The sequence below is a fragment of the Narcine bancroftii genome, chromosome 1, assembly GCF_036971445.1.
Source record: "Narcine bancroftii isolate sNarBan1 chromosome 1, sNarBan1.hap1, whole genome shotgun sequence".
Taxonomy (NCBI): Eukaryota; Metazoa; Chordata; class Chondrichthyes; order Torpediniformes; family Narcinidae; genus Narcine; species Narcine bancroftii.
The window spans coordinates 433,432,596-433,447,005 of NC_091469.1; the positions used below are offsets into that span (position 1 = coordinate 433,432,596).

The window sequence follows — 14,410 nt, forward strand, 5'->3', positions numbered from 1 at the left end:
GATTGACAGTAGAAGACTGAAGATCACAGTGAAAGAGTGTTTCTTTTATAGGTGATCTATGACCAGTGCTATTCCACAGGAATATTGTTCAGTAATGGAAGAACTATGACCATACTTGTGTTCTTAGAATTAAAGTACCTTTGTTATATATTACTAAATAGGAAAATTCTTAAGATCTCAGAAAAAATATTTTTTGAATGAATATTTTGCATTCAGTTTGGGAAAGGTTTCAATAGTAAGTTAGAAGACAATTTGGTAATTAAAAAAGCATAAAAGTAAAAATTAACAGTTTTTAAAAAAAATCGCCGATGCACCATCTTCGCAAAAGCATTCTTTTCATTGAAAGTTGGAAGAACCCCATTGTTGAGCCTTTTTGTTTTCTGAAAAAGAATCCATGAATTCCAAGGAGAAATTTGCAAGTTGAATACTGGTGTAACAGATTTAAATCAGGCTAGCCTGTAATCATTAGATACTGTATACAAACTTGTATTGATTTTTTTTAAGCTTAAATGGCCTTCACTTCCATTTCATAAATATCCGCTTGGGATGTTGATGAGAAAATTTCCTTCTAATGATTCAATATGCAGCGATAGTGCAATAACATTTGTTTCATTCTTTTGTTTCTGAATGAGTTGTTAAACCTGTGGATGTGCCAAAGACATTGAAAGGAGAGTGATTTTTTTTGGTAACAGTTTTTGATACCTAAACCCATTAGTTTTGATTACACAATAGAAATTAAGATTTGCTTTTTAAAAGGTAACCAATTTATTTGAATTCATTTGCTAATATGTTGAATATTAACCCATTCCACAATTTTTATTTAATTTGCATCTTGTCTGCATTTACAGGTAATTTAGACCTTACTGGCCCAAAGCAAGTCTTCAAAGCAGAGAACAACCCATGGGTTACACCAATTGCTGATCAATTCCAACTCGGTGTCTCCCACGTTTTTGAATATATTCGTTCTGAAACCTACAAGTAGTAAGTAGACTGAAAATTTTTTTGATTGAAAACTTAACTAATTTATTCCGAGGTTTGCTCTGGCTAAATGCAGGAACTAAATATGACACATCTTAATGGTTTGAAGTATTAAATTTTGCTGCAATTTTACACAGAAATTGTTTCTCCCCCCCCCCCCCCCCCATTATTGGCATGCTGAATATGGATTGCTTTTGTTCCTGCATGAAATCGGCTATCAACAAAGAAAATATGATACCTCTGCTTTAAAATATTGTCATGGTTTTCTTCTCTGTAAAAGTGTTAAAACGTGACCTTTGTGATTTAAACAGGCAAATGCCGCACATTTCACAACAGATTTCCTCGGAAACTAGTTGTCACTTTTATAAGTATTCTCATGGCATAAAAGTAGATGAAATCCAGATGGGGACCTCCCACTCAGGACCACCAATTAAGACATCTGTGAACCAAAGAAATTGTTTCTTCATTCTGTGCTTGGGCTGTCAGTAATTAGATTTTTAAATATTTTTAATGACTGGGAAAGATTTATAATTTAATGTTCTAGGTGACACACCTTAAATAATGCACAACCCTTCTCTTTCAGCATTATGGACTTAGAGTTGAACATTAATGTGATAGGTTACTGACTTTTGATCAGATTTCAGATAGTAGGTAATTAAAGTTTGCCATTCTCATGCACAGAATGTGACTTGAAATTCATTCTCACATGACTGAATTGTGAGAAGAAGTGCCTGGTCCAATTTGTCATTGGTAGAGATTCAACGTGAAATAAATGCAAACATTTCAAAACTTGCGGAAATACTTTTTTTGTGATAAATTGTAAATTTTTGTTTCAAGCAGAAATGGGTTTAATTTACACATTTGTAAAGGCTTACAGCATGGGAGCAAGCCCATAGGCACAGTTTATGCCTGCCAGACATTTTGCCTTCCTGCTTTAGTACCACGTACCTGCATTACCTCCAATCTCCTCCCATCCATGTAGTTATCCAAATGCTTCTTAAAGAAGGCTGATGTATCCTTGCATCCCTTCTAAATCCCACCCCAACACACTTTATAGATATACCCTCCTGTCTTGAATACTCTTACTCTAAGAAAGACTGTCACTATTCATAATATGCCCCTGATAATTTTATAGACCTCAGTAAGAACCTCTCTTAACCGTCTACACTCCAAAGAGAACAGAGCCAAGTTGTTTAAATTTCACATTTAAATTTGAATTTAGACATGCAGCACAGTAACAGGTCCTTTCAGTCCATGACCCCGTGCCTCCCAATTAAGGCCAATTGATCTACAAACCTAGTACGTTTTTCAAATGGTAGGAGGGAACTCATGGAGATAATACAAATTCCTTACAGACCTTGTATTTGACATTTGTTAGCCCTGTTGCCCATCTTCTCTAGATCCTGCTGCAAACCCTAAAAAACATTTTTTACTATCCATGGTAGCATGTCATCAGCATACATTACATGCTCACCTTGTCACAAACATCCTAGTTTAAGTCATCTATGTAAATTACAAATGCAAAGGTCCTAGTGCTCAACTCTGAGGAACTTCACTGGCCATGGTCCTCCTGTCTTGGTGGAGGGGGGGGGGGGTGGAGAGAGGGGAAATACTGTCCACTAAAACCTCTAACTCTATCAGTAAGCCGTTATTTTTTTTAAATCCAGTTTGCCTAGTTGGCCTCCTATCCCATGTGCCCCAAGTTTCCATAACAACCTACCACGTGGGACCTTATGAAACGCTTTACTAAAATGTATATAAATAACATCAACTAGCTTGTCCTCATCAAGTCTCTTTGACATTGCTTCAAAGAATTCTATCAATTTCGTCATACACCATTTCCCATGCACAAATCCACGCTGGCTCTCTTTAATTTCCTCCCAGGCATCTGAATGTTAATAGGTTCAATATCTCAAAATCCTCTCCAGCTGTTTCATTACCACTGACATCAGACTAACAGGTATGCGATTTCTTGTGGTTACGTTCTTACCTTCCTCTGGACTGGTGCCAGTTGCCACTGATGACTTAAGCGATGAGATACGAGGGGGTAATAGCGCGCATGTGTGAGTGTGTTGATGGGTGATGGATCTCAGACGCAGGAGGAGGAAAGTGAGAGCATCAGGATCACCTGTGTGGCAGTGAGCCAATGAGGAGGTCAGAGGAGTTTGGCTGGGTGGTGTTTGGGGAGTTGAAGAATGCAATATTATGTCTGGAGAATAATAAAAGAAAGTTGGCTTCGCGGTGCGCTGAAAGAAATGAGTGAGTGTATTCTTTATTTGTTGGTAAGTTGTGGTAATTCAGTACTGTTACAAGTTATCCACATTATCCTTTTTAAATAACACAACATTTGACACCTTCCAATTTCCCTGTTCTCAGCAAGAGAAAAGTATCTGTCATGGCCCTTACAATTTTTCTTTCCTGCTTTCCCATAATGTTCTGAGATGCTTCAGTTCTGGATCTGGAGACTTGTTCATCTTTTTTTTTGCAAAGAAAACTGGAAGCATTTTAATCTAAATTTAAAGCATCATTACATCCATCTTTTTCAACAGTCATGTCCATTTTTTTTTCATTTTTTTTTATTTTTCACACCATAAATCACATTAGCCATGATATACACTTTTTCTTTTTCACACATATAGAGTGACTTTTTCTCCACCCCCCCCCCTCCCTCCTCCCAGGCCACCCCCCACCCCCCCCCCCCCCATCCATTTTAGGTATACAATCTAGGTTGCATTAAACCAGTCAGACAATGTTGTCATTCAACAAAAATACACCAGAAATTCTACTGAGTCCATTCTTTTCTTTCCTTCTCCTTCCATCAACTTAGGTAATGTTTGTCCCATCTTGATGCAATCTTAATGCCTCTTCAATACTGATACATATGTGTCAGAGGCTACCTTTTAATTTCCTCCCGCCTCTCTCACTCCTGTTTAACATGCTTCTTATCCTGCTCTAAAGTAAGCACATCTTCCCCATGTCCTCTGGTCTACACTTAGATTACACTCTAATCCTGAAGGGAATCTATTCTTTCCCTTGCGACCCTATTCTTCTGAATAGACATAAAAAACTTTTTGGATTTCCCTTACACTCTTGTCAAAGCCATCTCTAGATCCCTTTTTAGCCCTTCTTATTTTCTCTTCACTATGCTGCTACATTCTTACAATTCTACAAGGGATTCTCTTGAACCTGTCTGCTTGTATCCTTTATCTTTCTGATCTGCTCCTCCACATCCCTTGTAAACCAGGGTTCCTTTACCTTGCCATTCCTTCTTTTTACCCTACCAGGGGCATGTTCATCCTGGACCTTCCCAATCTCACTCTAAAGTGTCATGCATCCATTTAGCTATTGCTAAATCTTGCCTATTCATGTAAAAATTGGCCTTGCCCAATTTAGGATTCTAACCTGAGGACCAGTGTTATCCTTTTCTATAACTATCTTAAAGCTAACAGAATTGGGATCACTGTTCCCAAAGTGTTCCCCTACCTCAGTTACGTGACCAGCTTCATTCCCCAGTAACAGCTCAAATATTGCCCATTCTCACCATCCTCATCCATATGTTGCTTCAGAAAGTTCTCCTGGATACACATATCCAATCCCCTAACACTGGCATTCCCAGTCATTGTTGGGGGAGTTGAGCTCTCCTTTAAAAAAACACCTTATGATACGTTTACAACCTGTAACAAAATCTGTTTAAATGTTGTACTTTTTTAATTTAATCATTAAAATAATTTGCTTTAAAAAAAAAAGGACAACTTGATGCTTTCCTGAGACAAAGACAAAACAGAGATTTACTCAGCTTTTTCTTCATAAAGTGATGAGCTGAAAAGGTTATAATTGTGGTGGGCAGAGAAAGCTTTGGAACAAAGTCTGCAAGATGTCAGCAGGGGTAGTGCAGCCAGTCCCCTGAGGCTGCTCCAGCAGCCAATAAAGTCATCATTGTACTCATTACAGCCTAACTCATAATTTTTGAAGTCCCTGATGTCTAAAAAAAAATTGAACTGATTAGGCCTTGAATGCATATTGTATAACACCCTCCAAAGAACTCTGGGGAAATCGGTTCCAAAGACACTCAGAGAACTTGGCCGTCCTCAACAATGGCCCCTTGGTTAGCAGAAGGAACACACTATTGACATCAGCCCTATTAAACCCCTTCAGGGTCTTGTTCATTTCAACAAGATTCCCTTCTTTATGCATTTCAGGCACTCCAGATCCAATTAGCATAGTCCTCCTTCATTAAAAGATCAAATCTCTTTTATAGTGGGAATCAGAAAGTAAAATGAATGAAGTTGGGTGTTAAATCAACTGATCTGAATTCCTTTTTTACAAATCAGCAAACCCTGCTGGAAAAGCCCATTGGTTGCAAGCAAAGGCATTAGCATTTATTCTTGCAAGTGGCAATGAGTTAATTACCTTGGGCTAATACAGAGGTTCCAAGCATCCTGACTGAGCCCTGCTAGAGGTTTTCCTGATTATGCACCATTAGGTGGACTTGACTGCAATCCAAGGATGGACTACACATGTTTTGAATCTCCCAACACTAAATCCACCTCAGATTAAATCACGTGTAGAAATACTCAGTCTATTCATTTCAATGGACAAGACTAGATAAAAATAGCAGTTCAACTAATGTCTGTTACCTTTTGAATAAATGTGTTTGCTTTTGATTATACTTTTTAAATCTAATTGACTTGATAGTTTTTGAACCATTGTTGATATAAGGCATGTGCAAAACCAAAAAAAAAGTCCGACAATATGGTCAAAAGGCAAAGCCAGAGTGGGAGTGCCTTTGACTGGCGTCAGCGAATATTTTGTTTCCAGTCTTAGAAAGGGCATGTTCCAGTAGATGCACAAGAGCAGTTGCTACACAGGATCTGTCCGTTTTGAATCCAGGATCCTCTTTGCCTCTCAAATACAAATCAGTGAGGTTTACAATGAATATGTACCTCAGTGGCAAATGCAGAACATGAGCCACACCCGGCATTCTGGACCACAGGGTATTTTTAGTAATTAGTTAGATTGTGAAAGTAGAAAGCATTTAAAACAGGTATTTTTGATAAGGTGTGAGATATTCAAAATATTATTATTAATTAAAGTACAAAAATTTTAAAAAAAGCTTTTTGCTAATGAAAAATAACATTGTTACAAAAATAACAAAGCTACAGAGATCAAGGGAATGGAATTATCACACCCATGTTGAAAGGCTATTTACTTTTTAACTTATAATTGCAAATCACTGAGGAGGAAAAAAAGAGCACTTTTTGCCAATTATAATGCTTAACGTTAAATATTAATATAGAATTACAAATCAAGCGAGGTTTTGTAGCATGTTACATTTCACAAAGGATGTTGTGGCTGCAATTAAAATTATTCTTTTCCACAAGCAAACTAGTTGTAAGCAATGATGCCACATCAAATGATGTTTGCCCAGCAATTAAGCAAATAAGACATTCACTTGGTGCATTTGGTGGCTCCGTCATATCGAGGTTTCATTCCATGTTTTTTTTTTAAAGAATTGATCGTGCTATTTTAAAATTTAATGAAATTGGAATCCCGTGACTTTCGCTTTAGAATGGGAAAATTACAGATAGCATTGTAGGCATAATTTACGATCAAGTTCAAATTTAAATTTATTGTCAGAGTACATACATTGCATCACATACAACCCTGAGATTCTTTTTTCCTGCAGTCCAGGAAAGGAAAACCAGATGTGTATAATCCAGTGATCATTGGGGGATCAGAGGTGGAAAGGGTGAACCGATGTAAATTCTTGCGAGTCACGATCTCGGAGGATCTTTCCTGGATCTAACACATTAATGTCATCATGAAGAAAGCATGCCAACGCCTCTGCTTCTTAAGGAGCTTGCAGAGGCTGGGTATGACTGGCAAATTTCTTCATCACGGTCTGGTATGGAGGCACCAATACTCCCGAGAGTAAACCCCTGCAACAGGTAGTGGACACAGCCCAGTATTTCACAGGCAAAGCCCTCCCCATCATCAAGAACATCTCCAGGAAGCGCTGCCATCAGAGAGCAGCAGCAATCATCAGGGGTCCACACCACCCAGCACGTGCTTTGATCTCGCTGCTACCGTCAAAGAGGTATAGGTGCCGCAAGACTCGCACAATCCGGTTCAGGAACAGCTTCTACCCCTCCACCATCAGACTCCTTAACAATAAACTCAATCAGGGAATCGGTGTAGAAGTTCACTAAGGTTTGCAATGTAGTACTGGACCTCCGCAAGCTCCTGAGGAAATAGAGGTGCTGTCATGCTTTCTTCATGATGGCATTAGGGTGTTGGGTCTTGGAAAGATCCTCTGAGGTGATGACTCCCAGGAATTTAAATTTGCTCACCCTCTCCACATCTGACTCCCCCAATGATCACTGGATCATACACCCCTGGTTTTTCCCTTCCAAATTTGGAAAGTTGGTGGATAATTTTCAAGAAATTTGAGTACTGATTCAGTATTTTGACAACTTAATTGGATTATTGTGAATTCCTAAAATCTGCAAATAAAGAGGGTATCACAATTTGTCAATTACATCTGATAGGAAACTAATTAAAACCTGAGGGAATTTGGTTGTTGCAGCAATTGGCTTGGATTATGAAGGATAGGGCATTTACATCAGGACTGAGATATGTACAGTAAATGGCAGGACCTAATTGAGTTTTGATGAACAGAGGTTCCTTGGAATACAAGTCCATTGTTCCCCAGAAATGGTACTGCAAGTAGTTGGGGTAGTGAAGAAGGTACATGTGTAAGAGCTAGGACATCATGATACAACTTTATGAAACAAACTATGATAAAGCCACATGGAGCATTGTTTGGAATTTTGGTCACTTCCCTGTGGGAAAGATGTGATTGCACTAGATAGGATGCAGAGGATATTGCCTGGATTGGAGTATTTCAATTATAAGGAGAGATTGAATTGACTAGATTGGTTTTCCCTGGACTGGAGGAGACTGAGGACGAAATTCGGACATGCTGGGTAGACTAGGTAGATAGAATCTTTTTCCCTGAATCTAAAGCAAGAGGGCAGAGGAATGGGAATTGTTTTGCTGTTTGGATGTTGGGACAGTTTGGTTAGTAATGTTTTCTGGACAGTAGTATCATTGAGATATTTATCAGAGCCTTTGGACCTTGCTCTGCCTTGAAATGATTTAAGATATATGATGATCGAGCATGATCTTGAAGAAGGTGTCCTCTAACATTGAGATTGATAGTACGGGGGATACGGGGGTCAAATGATGATAATTCTATTGCTGCATATGGCTTTGAGACTAATTTGATGGTCTAATTTGACATGGTGACAGGTAAAATAGATGGGGGAGAGCCAGCGGATGTGGTGTACCTGGACTTCCAAAAGGCCTTCGATAAGGTCCCGCATAAACGACTGGCTTCCAAAATCAAGGCTCATGGGATTGGGGGCAAAGTATTGATGTGGATTGAGAACTGGCTGGCAGGTAGAAGACAGAGAGTTGGGATAAATGGCTCATTTTCTGAGTTGCAGGCGGTGACCAGTGGGGTGCCACAGGGATCTGTACTGGGACCCCAGCTGTTCACAATTTACATTAATGATCTGGATGAGGGGATTGGATGTAATATCTCCAAATTTGCAGATGACACTAAGCTAGGAGGGGTTGTGTGCATGGAAGAGGGGGTCAGGAAGCTCCAGTGTGATTTGGATAAATTGAGGGACTGGGCAGATACATGGCAAATGCACTACCATGTGGATAAATGTGAGGTTATCCACTTTGGTAATACAAACCGGAGGGCAGATTACTATTTGAATGGCAATAGATTAAGAGATGGGGAAGTGCAGAGAGACCTAGGGGTTCTTGTACACCAGTCACTGAAGGCGAGCATGCAGGTACAGCAGGCGGTTAAAAAGGCAAATGGTATGTTGGCCTTCATATCAAGAGGGTTTGAGTATAGGAACAAGGATACCTTACTTCAGCTGTACAGGGCCTTGGTGAGACCCCACCTGGAGTATTGTGTGCAGTTTTGGTCACCTTATCTAAGGAAAGATGTTCTTGCAATGGAGGGAGTGCAGAGGCGATTCCTGGAATGGCAGGAATGACTTAGGAGGAAAGATTGCGCAAATTGAGATTGTACTCGCTGGAGTTTGGAAGATTGAGAGGGGATCTCATAGAGACATATAAAATTCTGGCAGGACTGGACAGAATGGATGCAGATGGGATGTTTCCAATGATGGGAAAATCCAGAACCCGGGCCATGGTTTGAGGATAATAGGCAAACCATTTAGGACTGAGATGAGGAGGAATTTCTTTACCCAGAGGATGGTGAATCTGTGGAATTCATTGCCACAGAGGGCAGTAGAGGCAGGTTCATTAAATATATTTAAGAGGGAATTAGATCTATTTCTTCAGTATAAGGGTATTAAAGGTTACGGAGAGAAGGCGGGGACGGGGTTCTGAACTTTAAGATCAGCCATGATCTCGTTGAATGGCGGAGCAGGCTCGAAGGGTCGAATGACTTACTCCTGCTCCTATCTTCTATGTTTCTATATGCTGTGCATTGCAACAGTTGGATCACTTGACCAGATGGAGTGTCCTCAATATGATGACAGGAATTTGTTCGTGCAAGAATGTGTTCACACATTGTTGTAATGAATTGATGCATCTGCAGTTGATCAAGTTTATTCCAAGGATATTTTTCCCTAATGCATAAATTAGATTTGATAATGACAAATGTTGAGGTCATGATCACATACTTTTAAGATTCTTTTGTCTTTCTATCAATATGATATTTTAAATGAAGATAAACCAGTAATCGATTTGTGAGAGGCTAGATTGGCCACTTTTAACAAAACATTGAAATATATAATTTACTGTTCAAAATTCAAACCATATAACTCCTGTCATGTGATGTTTTTAAAAAATTGCCCAGGTTCATCTTGATTTTGCTGAACAGTGCATGCTTTCCATATTTCGTCTTGACATACAGTAGAATGAGATCATTCACCTTCTGACTTTGCAGGTTCTCAGAGCATCCCATTTCCTTGGTAATTTTCCCTTTAACCTCCCTAAATTCCCATCAATTCTGCCACTCATCTATGTACTAGACATAAATTGCATGCAGAGGAAACCCACACAGTTCATTCCACACAGTCAAAGCAGGAGGTCAGGATTGAGGCTGGATTAGTAGCAATGTGAAACAGCAACTCTACTAGCTATGCTACTGTTCTGCTCATCAATTGTCTGTCACTGGATAATTTATTCCAAAGATTCAGCATTTTTTGGCATAAAACTGCATTAACTGTTCACCATTTCACCCCTCATCTTAAGTTTGTTTCCAATTAAGTTTGGCAATTTATTGAGATCTTGTTTTTAACAAGATGAGTTTTTTTTCAATGAAAAATGCCTTTGCAGTAATGTTACTTTACTCTGTAGTGGGGTTTTAATTTGCACTCCTTTACTATTTATGGAAATGTGATAAAAACTGTCATGATGGCCAGATTGTACACTGCAGGATGCATGCCTTTATAAATAGAGGCTTTGACAAAGATATTTGTAAGATTGCATGCTTTGATTTGAGCTTGAGATGTCATTGTAGGGGCTGGTGGGAAGGGGAGGGGGGTGGTAAGGATTGAGGTTTGTGGCGAGGTATTGGAAAGAAATTAGATTGTCAATGGAGGAGTTTAAACTTTTGTTAAAGAGCGTCCTTGAGGTTTCTCACCTGACAGATAAGCTGATTTGACTGGCTGAGTTTAAAAAAAAGTCAGGAATGTTACAATAAAGCAACAATTGTAGATGGATATTCAGGGAGAGTTGTAGTCTAGGATCATCAGTGGTGTTCAATTTGATGAGACTGGACATGTAGCCTTGGGATTGGTAAGTTAGATTCCCAGCTTCTGATACATCCTTGCAGTATTTTGTATGACTTTGCAAATACATACTATATTCAAAAGTAGTTGAAGTAATAGTCATACAGCCCAAAGCAGGCATAGCTCATCCGTGGCATTACCATTCTGGGTTCACGCCATATCCTCCTAAGCCTTTCCTATCCCCATGTGTCCAAATGCCTTTTGAATGAATGTTTCCTTTGGTAGCTCATTGCATCTCAGGTTCCTCTTAAATCTTTCCCTTTACCCTTTAAACCTATCCCCTTGAGTTTAAGAATTTTCCACCCTGGGGAAAAAACAGTGGGAGTTCACTTTATCCATGACCCCTCATGATTTTATAAATCTCAATAAAATCACCTTTCAGTCTCCTTCACTCTTGGGAATAAAATCACCTATCTAACCTCTCCCTATAACTCTTGTCCTGAAACAAATCCTGGAGAAACTTTTCTGCTTCCCTTCCAACTGATTGATGTCCTTGTTACAATTGGGTGACGAGAACTGCATACTGAATTCAGTGTGATCTCAACAGCACCGTATGAAGCTGAATTATGAGGTCCCAATTTTTGTACTTGATATCCTTCCCAATGAAGAGCCTTTTTCACCACAGGGTGCTCAGAGTCCTCATTTTCAGGGAACTATGTACCTAATCCTGTATCTCTGTTCTGCAACACTCATCAGAGCTCAGCCACTTACCCTACCCTGGTTTGATTTAACAGTGAAATATACATTGCAACCTCCATTGATTGTATTGAATCAATCTATATTCAAAATATTTCTTCCAACTTAAATGGATATAAATGATTAGGATGAAAAAGTTAGTGGGTGAGTTGATAAGTTTGCAGATGATATTCAGATTAGTGGAGTTGACTATGTATCAAAGAGTACAAAAATATAGTTAGGTATGGGCAGATAAATGGCAGACAATGTTTAATCTGAAATGTGTGAAGTGTTGTACTTTGGGAGATGAATTGTACAGTTAACGCCAGGACACTTCAAACTATATTGTACAGAGATCTCGGCATTCAGGCGAATAGCTGCTTGAAAGTGGCCATGCATGATAATAGTATGGTAGGGAATGTATATGATATGCTAGCCTTCATTGACAAGGCATTGAATTTAATAGTAAGTAATATTACAGCTACAGTACCCACCATAATGTTTGGGACAAAGACTTTTTTTCCTTTATTTGCCCTTTTTCCATAGTTTAAATTTGTAATCAAACAATTCATATGCAATTAAAGTGCATATTCCAGATTTTAAATTTAAATTTATAGATACAGAATGGTAACAGGTCCTTTCAGCCCATGAGCTTGTGCCACCCAATCACACTCAATTGATCTACAACCACCAGTATGTTTTGGAGTGCGGGAGGAAACCAGAGCCCCCAGGGAAAACCCAGGCAAACCCATGCAAACAAACTCCTTACAGTGTGGGTTTCAAACCCCGATTCCGATTGCTGGCACTGTAACAGCATTACACTAACTGCTACACTAGCCTTGCAACCCTACTGTCTGGAGAAGGATTCAGGAGAAGAAATACAGAGGCTACATTGCAAAATGCTTTCCGCTAGTTAGCCACAGAAACGGAATGGTCAGATTACAGTTTGCCAAGAAGTATTTAAAAGAACCTACAGCATTTGGAAAAAGGTGGACAGGTGAGACCAAGATTAACCTGTATCAGAGTGATGGCAAGTGCAAAATGTGATGCCTTTACGGAATTGCCCAAGATCCAAACCTCATTGCTGAAACATGGTGGTGGGGTGTTCTGGCCTGCGCATGAATGGCTGCCACAGGTACTGGTGCACTTAATCTCATTGGTGATGGCAGTAGCAAAATTAATTTTGAGGTGTATAGAAACATATCTGCTCATTTAAGCAAATGCCTCCAAACTCACTGGACAGTGCTTCATCCTACAGCAAGACAATGATCTCAAGCAATCTGCTAAAGCAACAAAAGGAATTTTTCAAAGCTAAAAACTAGAAAATTCTTGAATGGCCAAGTCAGTCACCTGATCTCAATCCAGTTGAGCATGCCTTCCATATGCTGAAGAAAAAACTTAAGCCCCCGAAACAAGCAGAACTAATAATGGCTGCAGTAAAAGCCTGGCAGAGCATCACCAGAGAGGATACTCAGGACCTTGTGATGTCTATGAATCACAAACTTCAAGGAGTCATTGCATGCAAGGGATATGTAACAAATCACTAAACATGACTACTTTAATATGCATGCTCCTATATATGGATATTAACATAGTCCCAAATATTATGGTGCCCTGAAATGAGGGGCAATGTATAAAAAGAGGTGTAATTTCTACATGATCAAATCAAAATGTCTACAAATACCCTTTAATAAAATCTGGAATGTGCACTTTAATTACGTGTGTTTTGATTGATTACAAATTTAAAACGGGAGCACGGGGGCAAATAAAGGAAAAAAAAGTCTCCCAAACATTATTGAAAGCACTGAACATGAAACTTTGGTTAGGCTGCACGTGGATAATTGTGCACAAACCTGTTCACCCCATTGCAAGGATGTGGAAACTTTGGAAAGAGTTGCCTTGATGAGAGGGTATGAGTTTTAAGGAGAGATTGAATAAATTTGTGTTGTTTTCTCTGAGCTGGGGGAAGACTTGTCAAGTATAAAATTGAGGTATTGATAGGGTGAACAGTCGGAATCTTTTTCCCAAGATTTAAAAAATACCACTTGCAAGAGAACATGCCTTTAAAGTGAATGGGAGAAAGTCGAAACACATTTTTTTTTACACTAAGAGGTACAGGTGCCTAGAATAGTGGTGGAAGTAGATACAATAGTAGCATTTAATGGGCTACTGTTTGAACATGAATGTGCAGGGATCAGAAGGATGCATATTATGTACAAGTAACAGGTTTAATTTAATTTGGGCATCATGTTTGGCACAACATCTTTGGCTGAAGGGCCTTTTCTAGTGGAATACTGTCCTGTGCCCTTTCCCCTATACCTCATTATCCACATTTGCATTACGCCAAACAGCATTTGACTTTCATAAAACCAAGAAGAAATAATCTATAATCTCTTTAAGAGTATTACTCATTTTGGAATTCTCAAGTGAGCATTGTATCTTGAAAATGCTCAAACAATCTCTTTTTTTCATGGGTAATGAATTATTTTGTAATAATATGTAGTCCTTTGGGCCGAGTTTTTTTTTGCCCTCTTGGACATTTTTTTTACATTTGGCACAATTAATAGTTTCTATAAACTCGTCCTAAAAAGCTTTTTTTTCTGTTTAGTTGATTTACCGTCTCCTTGGCGGAAACGTTTCCTTCTCATCAATTGAAGCTGAGAAGATCATGTTCTAATTATGTTTTGTAGCCTCCCTGCTAAATCACGCATATGTGCATTGCTCTGTATTTGACGAAGTGAAGCAGAAGTTAAATGCAGCGACTTGTTCCAATTCAGCTGTCATGAATGTTTTTATTTTATTTTCATTCGAGTACATAGTCAAATGTCAAACTGACCTTTGATTTGTAAGCTTAGACTCAGAGGAACTAAAGAATGCCTAAAATTATGACATTAGTGCCAAGGAAGTGCCCT

The 14,410-nt window shown here is 39.0% G+C and overlaps 1 protein-coding gene across 2 annotated transcripts in view; it reads left to right on the plus strand.

Annotated features, from left to right (window-relative positions):
* rsu1 (Ras suppressor protein 1) overlaps window positions 1-14,410 on the plus strand; it is a 188,704-nt gene that overhangs the window by 116,631 nt on the left and 57,663 nt on the right. For both annotated transcript variants that reach the window (XM_069914262.1, XM_069914263.1), the window contains exon 8: window positions 849-981. In XM_069914262.1, the coding sequence (XP_069770363.1) occupies window positions 849-981 (133 nt within the window). The remainder of the gene's footprint in view (window positions 1-848; window positions 982-14,410) is intronic.